General features: G+C 52.6%; 1 protein-coding gene and 1 non-coding gene across 2 annotated transcripts; both read right to left on the minus strand.

Moving 5' to 3' along the window:
• Positions 1-729: 729 nt before the first annotated feature.
• Positions 730-17,635, minus strand: MMAB (metabolism of cobalamin associated B). The gene is made up of 9 exons (XM_003832504.5): positions 17,426-17,635; positions 15,734-15,795; positions 12,856-12,949; positions 9,168-9,225; positions 5,826-5,898; positions 5,466-5,563; positions 5,086-5,150; positions 3,130-3,189; positions 730-1,169 (listed from the first exon to the last, which is right to left on the minus strand). Exons 1-9 carry the CDS (start codon positions 17,539-17,541, stop codon positions 1,061-1,063), a joined length of 735 nt encoding a protein of 244 aa, XP_003832552.1. The 5' UTR covers positions 17,542-17,635; the 3' UTR covers positions 730-1,060.
• LOC112436860 (U4 spliceosomal RNA) lies at positions 12,065-12,205 on the minus strand. Its single transcript, XR_003025535.1, has one exon. It is a non-coding gene; the product is annotated as a U4 spliceosomal RNA (small nuclear RNA).
• Positions 17,636-17,716: the final 81 nt, after the last annotated feature.

A 17,716-nucleotide genomic window follows, 5' to 3' on the forward strand; every position in this document is an offset into this window, starting at 1 on the left:
TTCGCCAGGCATTTCAGCCCTGAAACTGGACAAGAGCCTGCCCTTCCAAAGTCATTTCCTGCAATTAGCAGCCTGCAGTCTTTAGGTTCTTGGGGCTGCCTCTTCTGCCCTTCATAAATATTGCCTTTCCCAAGGACACTGCTGGCACTGGCAGTGTCGTTTCATAGCAGGAGGGAGCAGCAGTGACAACTGAAATAAATACAGCCGTGGCACGGATCTCATAGGCATAAGCCAGCCAAGTGCAACATCGGAGAAATCATTCTGGTGGATGTCAGCCTTGCTGGAAACTGACAACCTCATTTTCTCAAGCTGAAGATGCTGCACCGCAGACCCTTGACTCAGTCCAACCAGACAGGGAATGTTCACCTTCAAGTGGTAGTGTTGTTCTCATCAGCATCTCCATCCCTTTCAGAGGGGGTCCTCTAAGCTGCACCCCTGTCACACACACTTCAATCTAAGCCAGGAGTTTCTGAGCCTCGCCTGTCAATCTGCAGCTATCCTTCCCCCACACTTTGGCGGTGATGGGTGGCTCAGAGGTGACTAAACTTCCAAATCTTGTCCGCCTTCCCCTTTACAAATGTGACATTTAAAGCCCCTTTGGCACAGGTAAATCACAATTACATTTTCAAGGGCCTCTGGTCCCATTCCAAATCTGTGAACAACCTGAGCTGGCAGTGGGAGGGCTCACACACACACACACACACACACACACACACACACACACACGGCTCCAGCCTTTCCCACTTTTATTCCTTTTCCGCACAGCTCCTTCTCATTGCAGCAATCACTTTACCTGTCTTTCCTGCAATGCCAATTCATTCCCACATCCCTCCAAGACCCAGGAGAGCTTGGGGAAGCAGGGTCAGGGACAGAATCCCCAAAGGGTCACAGTCCCTTGAGGAAGGTGGCAAGAGGTGTAGATCAAAGCTGAGCTGGGACAAAAGGCTGCTTTGAGCCTCTCTGGGTGAGCTCTTCAGGAACCAGGACCCCAGAAGGGCAAGCTCCTCTCTCCACGGCCATCGCCATGGAGGGATCCTCCAAGCTCCCACTTTCTGTGATTTCAGAGTCCCTCAGACTCGGCCGATGGGTCATTTTTCTTGTATATTTTCTCTTGATTCCCCTCCTTCATGGCTGCATATCTGGCTAGCGTGAAGAGATAGTCACTGAGTCTGGAGGGGCAGAGAGAGAGAAGCAAACAGAATGGTTTGAAATGAGAGATCAACGCTAACTGGGTCTTCCCATATCCGCCTACAAGGAGGAGATATAAATGACGCGCTCTGGGCACATTGTGCAGGGAGGGCGGGGGCCCAGCCATCTTGCACTTGATGGATGGCACACGAGGCCAGCTGCTGTGAATGCCAAGGACTCTACTCCAGTGTCAAGGCTGGGGCCATTCCTGCAGGATGAGGCCATTGCCCCGGCCCTACCCCATGGGGCAGATGACTTTGGACTCCTCTCTGAGCCAGTTTTTGCACCTTTGAGTGATCAGGGCTCAGGTGCGTGATCAGTTTGGGCGTTTCCCAAACTACAGTGTGCACAGGCATCACCAGGGGATCTCAGCGACGTGCAGATTCTGACTCAGGAGGGCTGGGCTGGGCTGGGCCCGGGGCTCTGCAGGTCTAGTTCCTGCCCTGGCTGATGCTGACACTGCTGGACTAGGCCCTACTGACATTCTGGATCATTCTGTGTGTTCGGGGCTGTCCTGTGCATCCTGTGCAGTGTAGGATGCTGACAGCACCTTTGGTCTCCACCCACCAGGTGCCAGTGGCACCCCTGCACCCAGTGTGACAACTAGTAATGCCTCCAAACATCGCCAAAGGCACCGGGTGAGAAGCACAGGCTGGAGCACTCTAGAGACCAGAGCCCAGCCCCTTTCCCGCCTCCTCCTTTGAACCAACAGCAATGGTCATCTGTGCATGAGGCCTTCTGCAGGGGCAGCAGTGGAGGGAACTAGAGGACGACGCCACGGGCCCCAGAAGGCGCTTACGCTGTCAGCTCTTCTGCCTTCTGCTGTCCGCACCTTTTGCTGTTTCACTCCCAGCACGAGGCACCACGTTCCTCCCTCTCTCTCTGCCCCAGTCTTGCCCTCAGAGGCCAGCTCCACACCACATCCTCCTGAGTCCTCCCCTGACTCAGGCCCCCTGGGCCCCACGGCTGGCTCTCAGGAAGAGCGAAGGGGAGGTTGTTCAGGGTATTTTACCCCTGGGCCGCATGCTCCTGGAGGGCAGTGGTGTGCCTGTTGCTTGTTGGCTCTGTGAAGCCTCACTGAGGAGATGAAATGGCCTGTCCCGTGCAATGCTATGGGACCGCAGGGTTGCTGCTTTGAAGGTGAAGTAGACCTGCTCCTCACTCCCGGCGAAACCCCACTCCCAGAAGGAAAGGAGCTGCTCAGGACCCGGTCAAAGTGCCATGTCTCTGGGAGGAGTGGCCACAGTCAAGGGCCTGAGGTCACTTTCTAGACACCCAGGACAGCTCCTGGGGTGCAGACCTGCTCCCCCAGCTCTCTACCTGCCCCCAGGCTCTGGCCTTGCCCACACTGATGCCACAGAAGCCAGGGCTGGGGCAGGAACCAGCAGAGCAGGCTTTGGGCCAGGTGTGGCTCCAGCCTCATGGGCCGGCCGCGAGGCAGAGGAAGCCCTCCCTGGGCTAGCCTGGCTCACTGGGGCCTGCATGGGGTCCCCTGAGCGCAGCTTGGCCCGGCTCTCTTGTTGGTTCATGCTGCCCCAGGCCCTCTCGGGGACAGGAAACTGGCTGAGAGAGGGCCTGAAGCCTGGCTCCCTGGTCAGTCACCACCGAGAGGCCTCCCCTGAGCACCCAGCCTCTAAGAACGCCCTTTGCCCCCGCAATGCCACTTTGCACTTAGGTTTTTCTTCCTGGTTTTTACAGCAGCCTCTCCCAATACGATCTAAATCTTATCAGGACAGGCACAGGGCCCACCTTGTTCACCACTGCCTCCCCTGTGCCCGGCGTGGTGCCTGGCACAGAGCAGACGTTCATAAACACTAAGGGAATGAAGGAGGGGGTGCGGGAATGCTGCCCCACACTGCTTCCCGGACCGCTGCACCGCTGCTACTTCCCACAGATGAGCCTCGGCTTTCAGAGAGGAACCCCCAGGTTCCACGCGAGTACCTGTTTAAGAACTTGGCCACGTTCGCATCGGTCTCTCCCATCTGGACAAGAGGCACCACACTAGAAAGGGAGGAGACACTGAGTCACGTGACATTATGGGGCTCAACAGGCTCTGACCTGGGGCCTAAACCTTGAGCAGCATTTCACATCCTCCACCGCTCAACCTGAACCTGCACAGGCTCGGCCGGCAGTGGAGATGACAAATCCATCACAGGTGGCTTTACACAGGCCATCGGCCCCCTTTCCACCAGCACATCGCAGGACGGCCTGGCCAAGGAGGGATCAAGGATGGCTGGTGAGTTGAGGGAGCCACCTGGCCTACACCACACCCCAGCCAGCCAGCTTTTGTACCACTGGACCTGGGTCTGGGTGGGGTGAAGTTGGGGTGGTCTGCCTCTAGCCTTCAAAGGAAGTGGGGGCCTGACCCTTAATTCCCAATGGGCTAAACTCTAAGCCCCTTGTACATCATGACTTAGAACAACTTCACAGGGGAGAAAAAGACCCAGGCAGACCAAGATCCCTATTCCGCAGGATTCTGGATTCCTGGGGTCCATGCCAGTCTATTTGCAGATACATTAGACACTGGACGGCCATCTGCTGGGCACCAGTGTGGTGGCGGGCCCTTGCCGAGCCTTTCCCAGGTATCACCCTGTGGCATACCCCTTGTTGGCAAGCCAGCTACCCAAAGCCCAGCCTCAGGGTTCTCATCCCCACCCAAAGCCATGCACCTGGCTAGCGGCCCAGCAGGGTGTGCACCCAGGCCTGTCACAGAGCTCCAGGCTGTCTCTAGTGGGCACCGCATGCTCAGCGAGGAGCTTCCTCACCCGAGGTGCCCCAGGTGTGTGTCCCCACCTCAGGACAATCTGCACCTTGCCACTGCCATGGCTGCGTAACTCTCTGCTGCATGGAGGACCTATCAGCTGCTCTGCCATGCCTGTTTTTGGGGCCTTTGGGTTGTTTCCAGTTTCTTGCTATTATGAGCACTGCTGATGGATGGCTTTGTACAAATGACAGTTTTTTCTTTTGAAGCCAAAGCTTATTCTGTTACCTGGGATCTCTAAGGAGCTATCTGGGCCCGAGAGCCTTTCATAAAGAACAAAACCTTAGTGGTGTGGGACCGTGGAAGAGCTCAGGCTTGGCCCAGACAGACGTGGACTCCAATCTGGATTCTGCTATCAACCATGTGGGGGACCGTGGCCATGGTGTCATTTCTCTGAGCCACAGCTTCCTGACTCCTGTAAAACAGAGGCCACCACCACCTCTCTCCCAGGGCTATCAACAAGGAGTAAATGAAATTATGAACGTAAAGTGCCGGTCCATTGGATCAAAGTAGGGCTTGCTTTCTCTTCTCTGTAAAGCTGGCTGGCAGCCTGGTCTCTGAGTGGTGTAGATAGAGACTTTGCTCATTTTCTTCTAAAGATTCCTTGAAAAGGCTGTCAGTAGCTTTGGAGGGGGTGGTGGCTAGTCTGCTGACAGCGTCCACCTGGGCTCCCCACAGCCATGCAGGCCTTTCAGGAGCCTTATGCACCCAGCAGCCAGCAGGGTCCTTTCATGTCTACCCCTGTCCCCAAGATGGCTGAGGCTGAGAACCCAGCAATAACTTCCTGCTGTTCTCAGAATACAGGGCTCACAAACAAGGTGCAATTGTGTTGTCTGATAGTCTATTTGGTCACATGTCACTGTCTCCACTCCACAACATGGTGCTCTGAGGACAGGGACTTGGTCTGTCCTGGTCCCCGTCTGGCACAGTGGAGGGGCCCAGACAAGGTCTGTTGATGTGTGGCTGGATGGCTCAGAGATGGCCCTGCTGTACCTGCCTCCTGCCCGCTGTGCAGAGGCCCCTCTCCCTCTCCCCATCTCCATCCTCCTCTCCCTCTCCCTCCTCCCTCCCCCTTCCCCTCCCCCTTGTTCCTCTCCCTCTCCCTCGGGCCCTCTCCCTCTCTCCAGCCCTCTTACCGTCTCTCGGCCCGGCGGCACACGGCCCGGCAGAAATGCAGCGCCGAGCTGATCTTGCCTCCCGACTGAAAGGAGAAAGGGACATTGCCTGAGCAGGGTGGGAAAGGTGTGCCCACCGCAGCCAGGAGCTCCTCTGAAGTCCAGCCCTGCCCCCCAAACCAGGCAGTGTTCTGCCTCCAGGAGCCCTGCCACGGCACACCCACCGGGCACGCTGCTCCAGAGTGGGCAGGGCTGGGAGGGACCGGTGAGGACCTGGAGGGACTTGGGGAACTGGAGGACAGCGTCTGTCACTGTGAAAAGAGGGATTTATTCAGAGCCCATGTGTGTCTGTCACTGAACCTGCCTGCAGCCGCCCCCGGTTAAGCCTGCCCAGTACCTACAGGCAGGATGAAGGCCGTGAGCGGTGGGAGCTGGCTGGTGTACTTGTCGATCCACTGCTCCAGCTCCAGGATGGGCCCCGCCTTGAACGTGGTATACTCTGAGGAGCCAAGGAGCAGAGGGAACTGCCATGAGGCCATCACCCACCAGACCATCGCGGGAACCACCCCCGCCGCCCTTCCACCTGGGTGTCCCGCAGACTGCTTCCACTGGCTCAGAAGGTACCTTCCCTCCCAGGAGCTACGAGCAAGGCTAACTGACCCACCCGTGGGTCCCTGGGGGCCTGGGATCCCAGATGGTGACCCTAGGAGAGTCCCCTGACCCTAGGGCCCTCTGAACACCCACAGGAGTTTGAGAATTACTTAAGTGAGCCTCCCGGGCCGAGGAGCGTGGTGTCGCCAGGGCCGAGCCGACGTCCTGCAATGTGCACTGGATCTGGGGGGCGACAGAAAGTGACAGTCAAGATCTATGTGAGATGGGCTGGACAGAGACAATGTGCAGAGGCACCACCTAATACGCCGGCAAAGCCTGTGCGAGCTAGCTCATGAAGGGCTGTGATATGGTTTGGCAATGTGTCCCCATCCAAATCTCATGTTAAATTGTGATCCCCAGAGTTGGAGGTGGGGCCTGGTGGGAGGTGATTGGATCATTGGGGTAGTTTTGAATGGTTTAGCACCAGCCCCCTAGTGCTGTCTTGTGATAGAGTTCTCATGAGATGTGGTTGTTTGAAAGTGTGTAGCACCTCCCTCTTCACACTCTCTCTCTCCTATCAGCCATGTGAAGATGTACCTGCTTCCCCTTTGCCTTCCGCCATGACTGTAGGTTTCCTGAGGCCTCCCCAGAAGCAGAAGCCTGTACAGCCCGCAAAACCATGTGCAGATTAAACTTCTTTTCTTTATAAATTATCCGGTCTCAGGTAGTTCTTTATAGCAGTGCGAGAACGGACTAATACAGGCTATCAGACCTTGAATTGGCTGACATTTGAAGGCAAACTCTGAACTTTCAGCACAACATCTTCATTGGACACCCAGCCCTGCTGAGGGGGACCTGGTGTGGCTCTTTTGCAGTCTGAGGGAGGAAAAGGCTCCCATGGGGGCAGCAGCTGGGTTAAGCAGATGACACGCATCACACACCCAGGGACAGTCAAGAGGAACCGTCTGGGCTCTGTCCACGTCTCCTGTGCACCTAGGCCCTGTGAGGTTTTCTTCTTTTCTCAACATTTGACAGCTTTGGTTTTCTAACCTGTAACAGCTGGGCCAAGAGGTCAAATGTGACAGTGCTTTCTAAACTCTAAAGGACAAGGAGCTTGGAGAATGTAGTCAGCTGAGGCGTGTGGGGATTCTGGGAGCAGGAAGCCTGGCTGGGTGAGGCCTGTGCTCTGTCCAGGTGGGGAGTGGGTTTGCTTGGAACAGAAGTGGTCTGTTAAGGTCTGCTGCAGGACTCCAGGCCCCTGCATGACAAATGTCCAACAGCTCTCATGCATGTGAAGACCACAAGTACCACCTCTGACTTTGTGCCCAGCCAGGGTCCACTCAAGCTGGATGGTGGGCTACCAGGAGGGTGAAGGTCTGCGACTTCTGACCTCTCCTAAGATGGCCACTGTGACAGCATTCAAGAAGCAGGCCATGGTGTGTGAGAGCAGAGGCTGCCCATCCAGCACTGGGCTGGAACCTTCCCAGGGCTTCTGACCAGCAGACCTTGGGCAAGCTGCTTCCCTGCTTGGGGTCTCTGCACTTTCACAGTCAAAGCGGGAGTGATAATACTACCCACTTGGTTGGCCACGTGCAGCATGTACCCCAAGGGCTGGGGAGAAATGGCACCAGTTTGGGAATCAGATTCCAGCTCTACTGATGCCTGGCTGTGGGGGCTGGACAAGTCAGCCTTTCTGAGGCTCAGTTTGGCTCCCTATAAGCTGTGGACATTAATTTCCACCTCACGGGTGTCTGTGAGGGTGAAATGGGTGATATGAGGAGAGCAGTGGCATTGCTGCCCGGCCTCATCCACAGGCCCTGCGAGCGGCTACCAGGCCAGGCGGGGCTCCCAGGTGAACCAGACACTGTCCCCGCCCTCACAGTGCCAAGGCTGGGTGGGAGGCGGATGGGTGAACAGGTTAACACCCCTTGTGATGCCTGTGGTTAGAGGATGTGGAAATCCAGGAGCAGTGCCTAACCCAGCTGGAGATTAGGTGGCCAGGGAAGGCCCTTGAGGAGGTGACGTGACAGCTGCGACCCAACGCGTACAGCAGACAGAAATGACCGCTGCTACCGCGGCTCCTCAGGAGGTTGAAAGCCTTCCTCCACCACACAGAATGTTCTGGCAGCTGAGGCTTCCTCCTGCAGCCACAGCCTGTGGCAGCCCCACCTACTCCCCTCCGTCTGCTCCCAGGGGCCTGAGCAGGCTCCAGCCTGGGCTTCAGAACGGAAGTGGGAAGGGCTGACCCTGCGGGGAGCGGTTTCTGGGGACCTGGGTCTGTGTGGAGGTGGAAAGTGCGGCACCCTGGGCATTCTGGGGTGGTGACCCTGTCTCCGTGCTTGAAGTTCTCTGCGTGGGTCAGAGGCCCCCTCCTTCTTAGGGAACAGAACAGTGACACTGTGACACGTGAGTCCCACGGGCTGAGGGCTCACTGCAGCTAGGCTTCCCAGGTTCCCTCTGCATCGGGCACAAGCGAGGCACTTCACACCGGCTTTCTCAGCCTCGGTGCTATTGCCATTCAAGGCCGGGTCATTCTTCGTTGACGGGGGCTGTCCCCTGCATTGCAGGATATTTACATGCCAGCAACACCCCCCACACCCAGATGTGGCAACCAAAAATGTCTCCAGATATTGCTCCGCGGGCCCTGAGGGGCAGAATGGCCCTGGGTTGAGAACCGTTGCATTTTAAATTCCCTCATTTAGTACAATCCTCCCCACTCGCCTGTGAAGGAAGATTATATGTCTCCAGTTGTTTTGGAGACAGAGGTTTTTTTTTTTTTTTTTTTTAAAGACAGGATCCCACTCTGTTGCCCAGGCTACAGTGCAGTGGTGTAATCACATCTCACTGCAGCCTCAACCTCTAAGACTCAAGCGATTCTCCCACCTCAGCCTTGTAAGTTGCTGGGACTATGGGTGCATGCCACCATACTTGGCTAATTTTTAATTTTTTTTTTTTTTTTTTTTTTTGTAGAGACAGGGTCTCCCTAAGTTGCCCAGGCTGGTCTTGAACTCCTGGCTCGAAGTGATGCTCCCACCTTGGCCTCCCAAAGTGCTGGGATTACAGGCTTGATTGAACCATGGTGCTCGGCCTGAGACAGGGTCTCAATCTCTTGCCCAGGCAGGAGTGCAGTGGCATGATCACAGCTCACTGCAGCCTTGACCTCCTGGGCTCAAGAGATCCTCCTACCTCAGTTTCCTGAGTAGCTAAGGCTACAGGCATTCACCACTATGCCTGGCTAATTTTCAAATATTTTGTAGAGTCAGGGTCTTATTATGTTACCCAGGCTCCTGGCCTCAAGTGATATTCCTGCCTCAGTCTCCCAAGTAGCTGAGATTGCAGGTGTGAGCCACCATACCTGGCCTGTCCGCATTTTACAGATGAAGAAATGGAGCTCACAGAGGGAGAGTGACTAGCCCCAGGTGACACAAAGAGGAACTGGTGGCTGGATGCTGAGTCCCGTGATGGCCACCAGGGATGAAGATTCCCAGCTTGGGTGAGATGGTGTTACTCACTTTCTGAAGCTCTTCGGCAAATGTGTGGCCCTTTTCTGTGACTAATTCCAGAGCAAACCTATGAAGAAAAAGGAAATAGAATTTGCCTGTAACGTAATGTCCCTAGGCCCTGTCTTGCCATAAACAATAGATTCTCAGGTGGCAGGCCATTTAGTTAATTTAGCTATAATAGCCATGTTATTTTTCTTGCTAACAATAAGAACATTATAGCCTTCCATTTGGGGGGGCGGTGGTATTTGTTTCTTGAAATGCCTTTTCGGATGCTCATTATTTCCAGTCAAGAATTCCTTTTGAACAGCTACTCTGGCCAGGCCCAGGAGAGTCAGTGGTGAACAGAAGCTGACCCAGGCTCTCTCCAGCAAGTTGGTGACAGGGTGAGCAGTGACAGTCTCAAGTGCTGGATCCTGAGCTCTGACCCGCAGCCCTGTGGTGATAGGTGAGTGGGAACCAGACAGACCCAGGTGCAAATTCTGCACCGCTGCTGAGTGTCTCTGGGACTTCAGGCATACCTTACACCTTCATGTTCAGGAGCGTGATATTCAGGAGTGTGATAGGTAATCAGATTAGACATACTCCTGAATGTGAAGGTGCAAACTGAGATCAGTGCTCTGAAGGAAAGAGCAATAGAAGCCTAATCTGACCTTGGCTAGAGAGGCAGGGAGGGCTTCCTGGAGGAGGTGATGCTGGAGGGGAGACTTTGAAGGCTGGGGAGGACTTCCCTCATAAGGCGGAGAAAACGAACTGCCCCCCGACACAGGTCAGGACCCTGGCTCTGCCTCCCTCAGAACCCTGCACTTCCCTCCTGCACCAGTCAGTGCCCCAGCAGGAGACAGTGGCGCGCTGCAGGGATTCCTGGAGGAGGGCTTTGGGAAGGGACAATTCACAGAGGTATGGGCAGAGTTTCAGGGAAATGCAGGAGCCTGAAGGGCAAGGGTCGGGGAAGGTACAACTCACCCTGGAGGGAGCTGAATTCTGGAGTCACTCAGCAGGAAGGGAGTTAGGTAGGGAGCCCAGCTGCCACCAGAGCCATGCACCACTGGGGAACAGGGTCACACACACTCATGAGCTCTCTGCACTCACTCTCCTATCACCTACTGGTGCCTCCCACTGGCTGGACCCACCTGAATGCCAGAAGACCAACGAATCGAGGTGGCACAGCCACCAGGTGATAAGGTCAGCCTCCCATGCATAAAGAGAAGGTGAAGAGAAGGGATTTGAAAGGGCCAATGGAGAATATCCAGCCCATCTTCCTGGCACATCTTACAGTTAGAACTAAACATACCAGTATGTGATTCCCGTCTGGTGTGTCTTCCCCTCTGGACCAAAGGGAGGGCTGTGCAGGCTGGGACACAGTCTGTCTCCATCATAGCGGATGCCCCATGCCTGCCTCACAGGAGGTGTGCAGAAGTACCTGCTTGCCGAGGGACGCCCCGTGACCAGGCCAGTGGCAGGCCCCACCCTGGGCACTTGCCCCAAGCCTGCTCCCACCCTCGTAGCTGCCCAGTGAGTGCTGCCTGCTCCCTGCACTCTGCAGCTCAGGAAGGCGGGGCTAAGGTTCTTTTCCCTGCACTCTGCAGCTCAGGAAGGCGGGGCTAAGGTTCTGCTCCCTGCACTCTGCAGCTCAGGAAGGCGGGGCTGAGGTTCTCTGTTGAGCAGCGCCTCGCACTGCAGATGCTTGGTCAATATCTGACCAAGGAAGAATCCACAACTGAGGTTTCTCCGACCTCCCGCTCCTCCTCAACTGAGAGACGATGGCTCGTGTTTTAGAGCTCATTAGAATAGCTGATGCGAGAACTGGCCTTTTCTCTCTTTGCCCACTTGGTCTTGTGTCTGCCCTCTTCTGGACCCCCTCCCACACACACCAAGGGGTTTGTTTGCCTTCTCTACCCGGCTGGCTGACTATCTGTACCTCCCATTATCTGTCCCGAAAATCTTACCTAGTCAGGCCCGCCATGGAGAAATGGTAGCTAGGAACAGGTAAGTGTTAAGAATAGTAATAATGAGGAGACTCGCTTGAACCCGGGAGGCAGAGGTTGCAGTGAGCCGAGATCACGCCATTGCACTCCAGTCTGGGCAACAAGAGCGAAACTCCGTCTCGAAAAAAAAAAAAAAGAAGAAGAATAGCTAACATTATTTTTACTTGTGCTAGGCACTGTCCTCAGGGTGAAACATGGAATCATCTCATTCAAGCCCCATAAGAACACAGTGACATGGGAATTATCATGATGACTACTTGACAGAACCGTAAACTGAGGCTCACAGAGGCCACGTGATTTACCTGACGTCCCAGAGACAATCAGCAGCGGTGCTGAATTTGCAGCTGGGTCTGTCTGGCTCCCACGCACCTATAACCCCAGGGACCCGGGGTCAGGTTTCAGGATCCAGCACTTGAGACTGTTGCTGCTCCTCCTGTCACCAGCCTGTAGGGCATGCTGGGCAGACTGTGCTCCTGCCTGCAAATATTTGCTGCCCCTCCTACCCCGCTGATGTCAGGCACGTGCACGTGACAGGCTCTGGCCGCTGAAATGTGAATAAATGGAAGGCATCATTCCCAAGAAAGGTTTGTCTTTTGGAGACAGAGTCGTACTCTGTCGCCCAGACTGAAGTGGAGTGGCGCAATCATGGCTCACTGCAGCCTCAACCTCCCAGACTCAAGTGATCCTCCTGCCTCAGCTTTCTGAGTAGCTGGGACTACAGGTGTGCACCACCACGCCTGGCGAATTTTTTAATTTTTCTTTTTAGTAGAGATGAAGTCTTGCTGTGTTGCTCAGGCTGGTCTCAAACTCCTGAGCTCAAGTGATTCTCCCACCTCGGCCTCCCAAAGCGCTGGGATTAGACATGTGAGCCACTGCACCTAGTCATTTTTTTTTCAACTTTTATTTACCAACAAAGTTTAGTCTCCATAAAGACTGTCAAAAACTGCCAATGTTGACTATATTTCAAGTCATCATGGTGGGGTAGTGGGAAAAGTTTTCAATCAGCAATAATCACATCTTGGGTAAACCTCACTGGCGAGAACACTGACACTGCACAATCCCCTGGCAGTGTCAGGAGCCACTGTGAGCTTCACCATGACCTCTTTTCCCTCTGCCACAATGACTGATAATTGCCCCAGGCAGCAGCTGTACTAGCAGCCTGTGTCCCAGAATGAAGGCCACATGGAGCCAAAGAACCCTGTGATGGGTGTGAAGTGGGAGCAGCAAGTCCATCTTTGGTGTCATAAGTCAGGAGATTTTGGGGTTGTCTGTGATCATAGCATGACCTAGCCCATCCTGATCTGGTCCATCCTTGAGTCCACCTTCTAAACTTTGGCTTATGTAAAAAACAACATTCACAAAAGGGATCACATTGGATGTACTGTGCATTATACTAACTCACCTCTTTCACTCAGTATACTAACCTCAGTGGCACACACAGGCTCACCTGAAAAGTGAGGGATGAGAGGGAGGCAGCTTCACATGGCATGGGCCAGAGGCCAGCGCAGGCACAGGCAGGGCCAGAAGGGAAAGGAGTCTGCAGCCCCACAGCCTTGTGGAGCTGACCAGCCTGTGCTTCAGGGCTGAGGAAAGTTCAATAAGGGCTGACAACCTGCGAGGCTGCTGCCCAGCATGCGTGAGAGCTTCACATTCATTACGTTTACTCATACTCGACTCAAACACAACCTCAAGGCCAATCCTGTCCCTCTTACCCAATAGCTGAACTTAATTCATCTGTAGTTCCCACAGCTTCAAACACTTGGTCATCTTTGGGTCTCCTTTCTCCTGTGAAGGTACTAGAAAACCCTGTGGAAAAAAATGTTTAGCCACCCAAATTAAGATTCTGTTTTCCTGATATGCTGTTTTTTTTTTTAAACTTTCAAAGATTTTAAAGAACTTTCTCTTTTTTGAACAGTCACTCTGTCATCCAGGCTGGAGTACAGCGGCGTGATCTTGGCTCACTGCAGCCTCCGCCTCCCAGGTTCAAGTGATTCTCGTGCCTCAGTCTCCCAAGTAGCTGTGATTACAAGCGTGTAACACCATGCCCGGCTAGTTTTTGTATTTTTAGTAGAGAGGGGTTTTCGCCCATGTTGGCCAAGCTAGTCTTGAACTCCTGGTCTCAAGTGATTCACCCGCCTCAGCCTCCCAAAGTGCTGAGATTACAGGCATGAGCCACCGTACCACCCCTTAAAGAACTTTCAACTTGAAATATAGCATATACACAGAAAAGTGCTCAAATCGTAAGTGTGCAAGTTGGTGAATTACTACTAACTGAATATACCTCCTTGATCAGCACCTAGCTTCATAAACAGAACATGACCAACACCCTGGAAGCCCCCATGTAACCCCTTTTAGTTGCCACTCCCCAAGGGTCAGCCACTATGCTCACTTCTTTCCTGATGTGCTTTTCAACTTAAAAACCACATACTAACCATCCTGATAAAGAAATACAACATGTTCTGTATTTTATATCATATATACATTACCATTATATTTCACATGAAGTCAAAGTCCTCTGTGCCTCTGCCTCGCTCACAGTCCCTGCCTTTCTCCCCCAACCTCTGAGAAAGTGAAAACTGCCTCTGACAGTTTGGAGCTGGCTTTCGCTATCAGGCAGGGTTTGGGGTTGCCAGGTGCCGGCCTGGCACTCACAGGTAGACTGTGGTGTTCTGCTGAACACAAACCATTTCACAGAAAACCGTCAGACAGGCCACTCTATGACTATGACGGTTCGAGACCAAGACAAGGCCACTGTGGAAGAACGTCTGAGCACAGACGACTGTGTCCAAACTCCAAAAGATGACCAAACCTCCCCCTTCCCTGGCTAATGTGAGTGACTGCTGCATCTTTATCCATTACAGCGTTAGCACCTCTTTGTCCCTTCTGTCTTCTAGAAACAAATTATTAACATACCCAATTACAGGCCAGGTGCAGTGGCTCACACTGTAATCCCAGGACTTTGGGAGGCCATGGTGGGCAGATCACTTGAGGCCAGAAGTTCGAGACTAGACTGGCCAACATGGCAAAACCCCGTCTCTACTAAAAACAGAAAAAGTTAGTTGGGCATGGTGGTGCATGCCTGTAGTCCCAGCTGTTCGCGAGGCTGAGGCATAAGAATTGCTTGAACCCGGGAGGTTGCAGTGAGCTGAGATTGTGCCACTGCACTCCAGCCTGGGCAACAGAACTAGACCCTGTCTCAAAAAACAAAAAAAGATACCCAGTGACAGAAACAGCCCTGCTTCCTAATAGGATTTAATCCAGAACAAAGCCCCACTTCCTTGTAACCACCCAACACAAGCCCAACCCTACAATAAGTCCTTTCCAACATCCTCTTCCTTCTTTTTAATTGTGGTAACAGATGATACATAACAGAAATTTTACCATTTTGACCCTTCTTAAGTTTACCATTCAGTGGCATTGAGTATGTCCTGTACATGCTTTTATACTTTTACTATACAAGTATATATCCAAAAAACAATACATACTAGTGGTCTGCATGTTTTTGTACTACAAAAAATGGTATACTGGCTTGGTGCGGTAGCTCATGCCTCCTGTAATCCCAGCATTTTGGGAGGCTGAGCTGGGAGGATACCTTGAGCCTAGTAGTTCAAGACCAGCCTGGGCAACACAGCAAGACCTCATCTCTACAAAAAAAATTAAAAAGTATTAGCCAGGTATGGCGATGTGTGCCTGTTGTCCCAGATACTCAGAAGGCTGAGGTGGGAGGATTGCTTGAGTCTGAAAGGTGGAGGCTGTTGTGAGCCATGACTGAGCCACTGCACTCCAGCCTGGGTGACAGAGTAAAACCCTGTATCAAAAAAAAAAAAAAAAGAATCATAGCAACACATTCTTCTGCATCTTACTTTTTTCTATATAACATGTTCTAGCATTTTAAAAACTATTAAAGTAATATATACTCATTATAAAAAATAATAAAATAGAATAAAAGTATGTAAATAGTGAAAGTCCTTCTGTTTGTTCCCCTCTCACAACTTAATCTCTCTCCCAGAACAGTCCCAGGTGTAACGTTTCAGACTATTCTACACACACCTGAACACACATATATGTACATGCTTATCCAGACAGATTCAGGCTTTTGTCATTTAATATCTCTTGGGTGTTTTTCATTTCACATTACATTTTTGTAATGTATTTTGAGATCTGTCAAATATCATACTTTTTTTTTCTGAGACTTTTTTTTTTTTTCTGAGATGGAGTCTTGCTCTGTCACCCAGGCTGGAGTGCAGTGGCATGATCTTGGCTCACTGCAACCTCTGCCTCCCGAGTCCAAGCAATTCTCCTGCCTCAGCCTCCCAAGTAGCTGCTGGGGTTACAGGCATGGACCACCATACTCAGCTAATTTTTGTATTTTTAGTAGAGATGGGGTTTCACCACATTGGCCAGGCTAGTCTCAAATTCCTGGCCTCAGATGATTAGCCCAACAGGGCCTCCCAAAGTGCCGGGATTACAGGCATGAGCCACCGTGCCTGGTATATTATACTTTAAAGTGGCTGCAAAGAATTTGGAAGAACTTTAAAATGGTGTATGCCATGAGTATTTCTTTGCATTTTTCACCTGTCCCCACCCTACCTTTGTCTCCCGTTTTGGTGTAAATCTTGGGGATCCTGGGTGTCTTCGAGGAAGGCTGTGGCCTAATGAGAAATAAACATCAGTATCTGGTGAGTGGGGATGGCTTACACAGAGGGTCAGCTCCTTCAGAGGGTCCCAGCTTGCTGCTTGTAACCTCAGAGGCAGCACTTACCCCTTACTGCTTAGATGGTCATCTCTTGTTGATTTCTTTCCCCTAGATCCTTTCTAATAGCAAACATTTTGTGGGCAAGACCAGAGCTGGATGACAGAGTGTGTAGAGTAGCTGATGTAATGCCTTGCTCAACAAAGATGCTCAATAAATATTTGCTGAAGGACTTGATTGATCCTTTGCCATTGTCCCTGCACTGTGCCAAGTAGTTTACAGGCATTATCTTCTGGAATTATCCTGGAATCTTTCCACAACCCCAAAGGTAGCCACCACCTATTCTCTTCATTTTACTGAGGAGGAAACTATGGCTCAGATGAGACACCTTCCTAGACCATCCAAGAAGAGGCAGGAGTGGGATGCCCAAAAATGTCCTAGACCAGAGCACAAACTGTAACTTCTATCCTACCGAAATTATTTATTTATTTATTATTATTATTATTATTTTGAGATGGGGTCTCACTCTGTCACCCAGGCTGAAATGCAGTTGCACGATCTAGGCTCACTGCAACCTCTGCCTCCCGGGCTCAAGCAATCCTCCCACCTCAGCCTCCCGAGCAGCTGGGAGCACGGGTGTATACCACCACACCCAGCTAATTTTTTTTTTTTTTGGTAGAGACGGGTTTCACCATGTTGCTCAGGCTGGTTTTGAACTCCTGAGCTCAAGCAATACGTATTGCCTGCCTCAAACTCCCAAAGTGTTGTGATTACAGGCGTGAGCCACCGTATCTGGCCTATGATTATTTTGTTCACAGACAGGGTCTTGCTCTGTTGCCTAAGCTGGAATGCAGTGCAGTGGCATGATCATAGCTCACTGCAGCCTTGAACTCCTGGGCTCAGGTGATCCTCTGCCTCAGCCTCCCAAGTAGCTAGGACTCTTAACTCTATCCTACCCAAATTCTTATCTTATACTCCAACTCAGGGCCTCTTGCAGGAAAAGAAACCTGAGCCACTTCCATACTATGAGGCTTCGAGTGTACTCAGAGATGAAGAATTGCCAAAATACAGCTCAAAAAGTGGCATTTTCAAATAACAATGTAAACAACTCAAGGACATAGCTCAAAATTAAAATGTGACATTACAAGCCCATTCGAAGGTTAATTTCCTGGATCTGTGAACTAAATTAATGCATTATTAATCCACGGTACTCTAGAGGTTCTGAGGTCTGGGTTGGGGTGCAAGTTTCAAGGAATATGAGGAAAGCCATCTTTAGAAGGTGCTGGTGTATCTGGGACCTGGGGGATAAACTGCTTTGGAGATTGGTCACAATCTGAGTCGAGAGCCCTCCTGGCCCACATGGGATATGCCCTGCCCTGCCCGATGATAGCGGGGCTTCATTGGGACTTAGGCAAAGACTACCTGGTCTCTGGCGCCCACGTGGCCCACGTTGCCATGGTGACGTCAGAACAGCGTGGGACGTCACCTGACGGTTGCCGCGGTGACCTCACGGCGGTGTGACGTACCCATGGCGACGACACCACGATTCACGGCAGGTGTTCGAGTTACCCTTCCCGCCAGCCACTCACCTGTCCCCGTCTTCCACGCCCTGAGGGCCGCGGCTCTGGAAACGGGGATACAGGAGCCTGGCGGCGCCGAAGCACCCGCGCAGGCCAAGACGGCTCCCCAGGCCCCACACAGCCATGAGCCAGGCTGCTTGACGGGAGCTGACCCCGCCAGGTTCCCGTCCAGTCCCCGGGGTGACTCCACCCACAGCTGGCCGCGCCACCGCTCAGCTTTCAATTTTTATTGGTTCGCAGTTCTCACCCCAGGGCGGGACACTCCCAGGGACTTGTTTCCCATTGGTTTAACGGAAGGAG

Source organism: Pan paniscus, chromosome 10, assembly GCF_029289425.2.
Source record: "Pan paniscus chromosome 10, NHGRI_mPanPan1-v2.0_pri, whole genome shotgun sequence".
NCBI classification, from domain to species: Eukaryota; Metazoa; Chordata; class Mammalia; order Primates; family Hominidae; genus Pan; species Pan paniscus.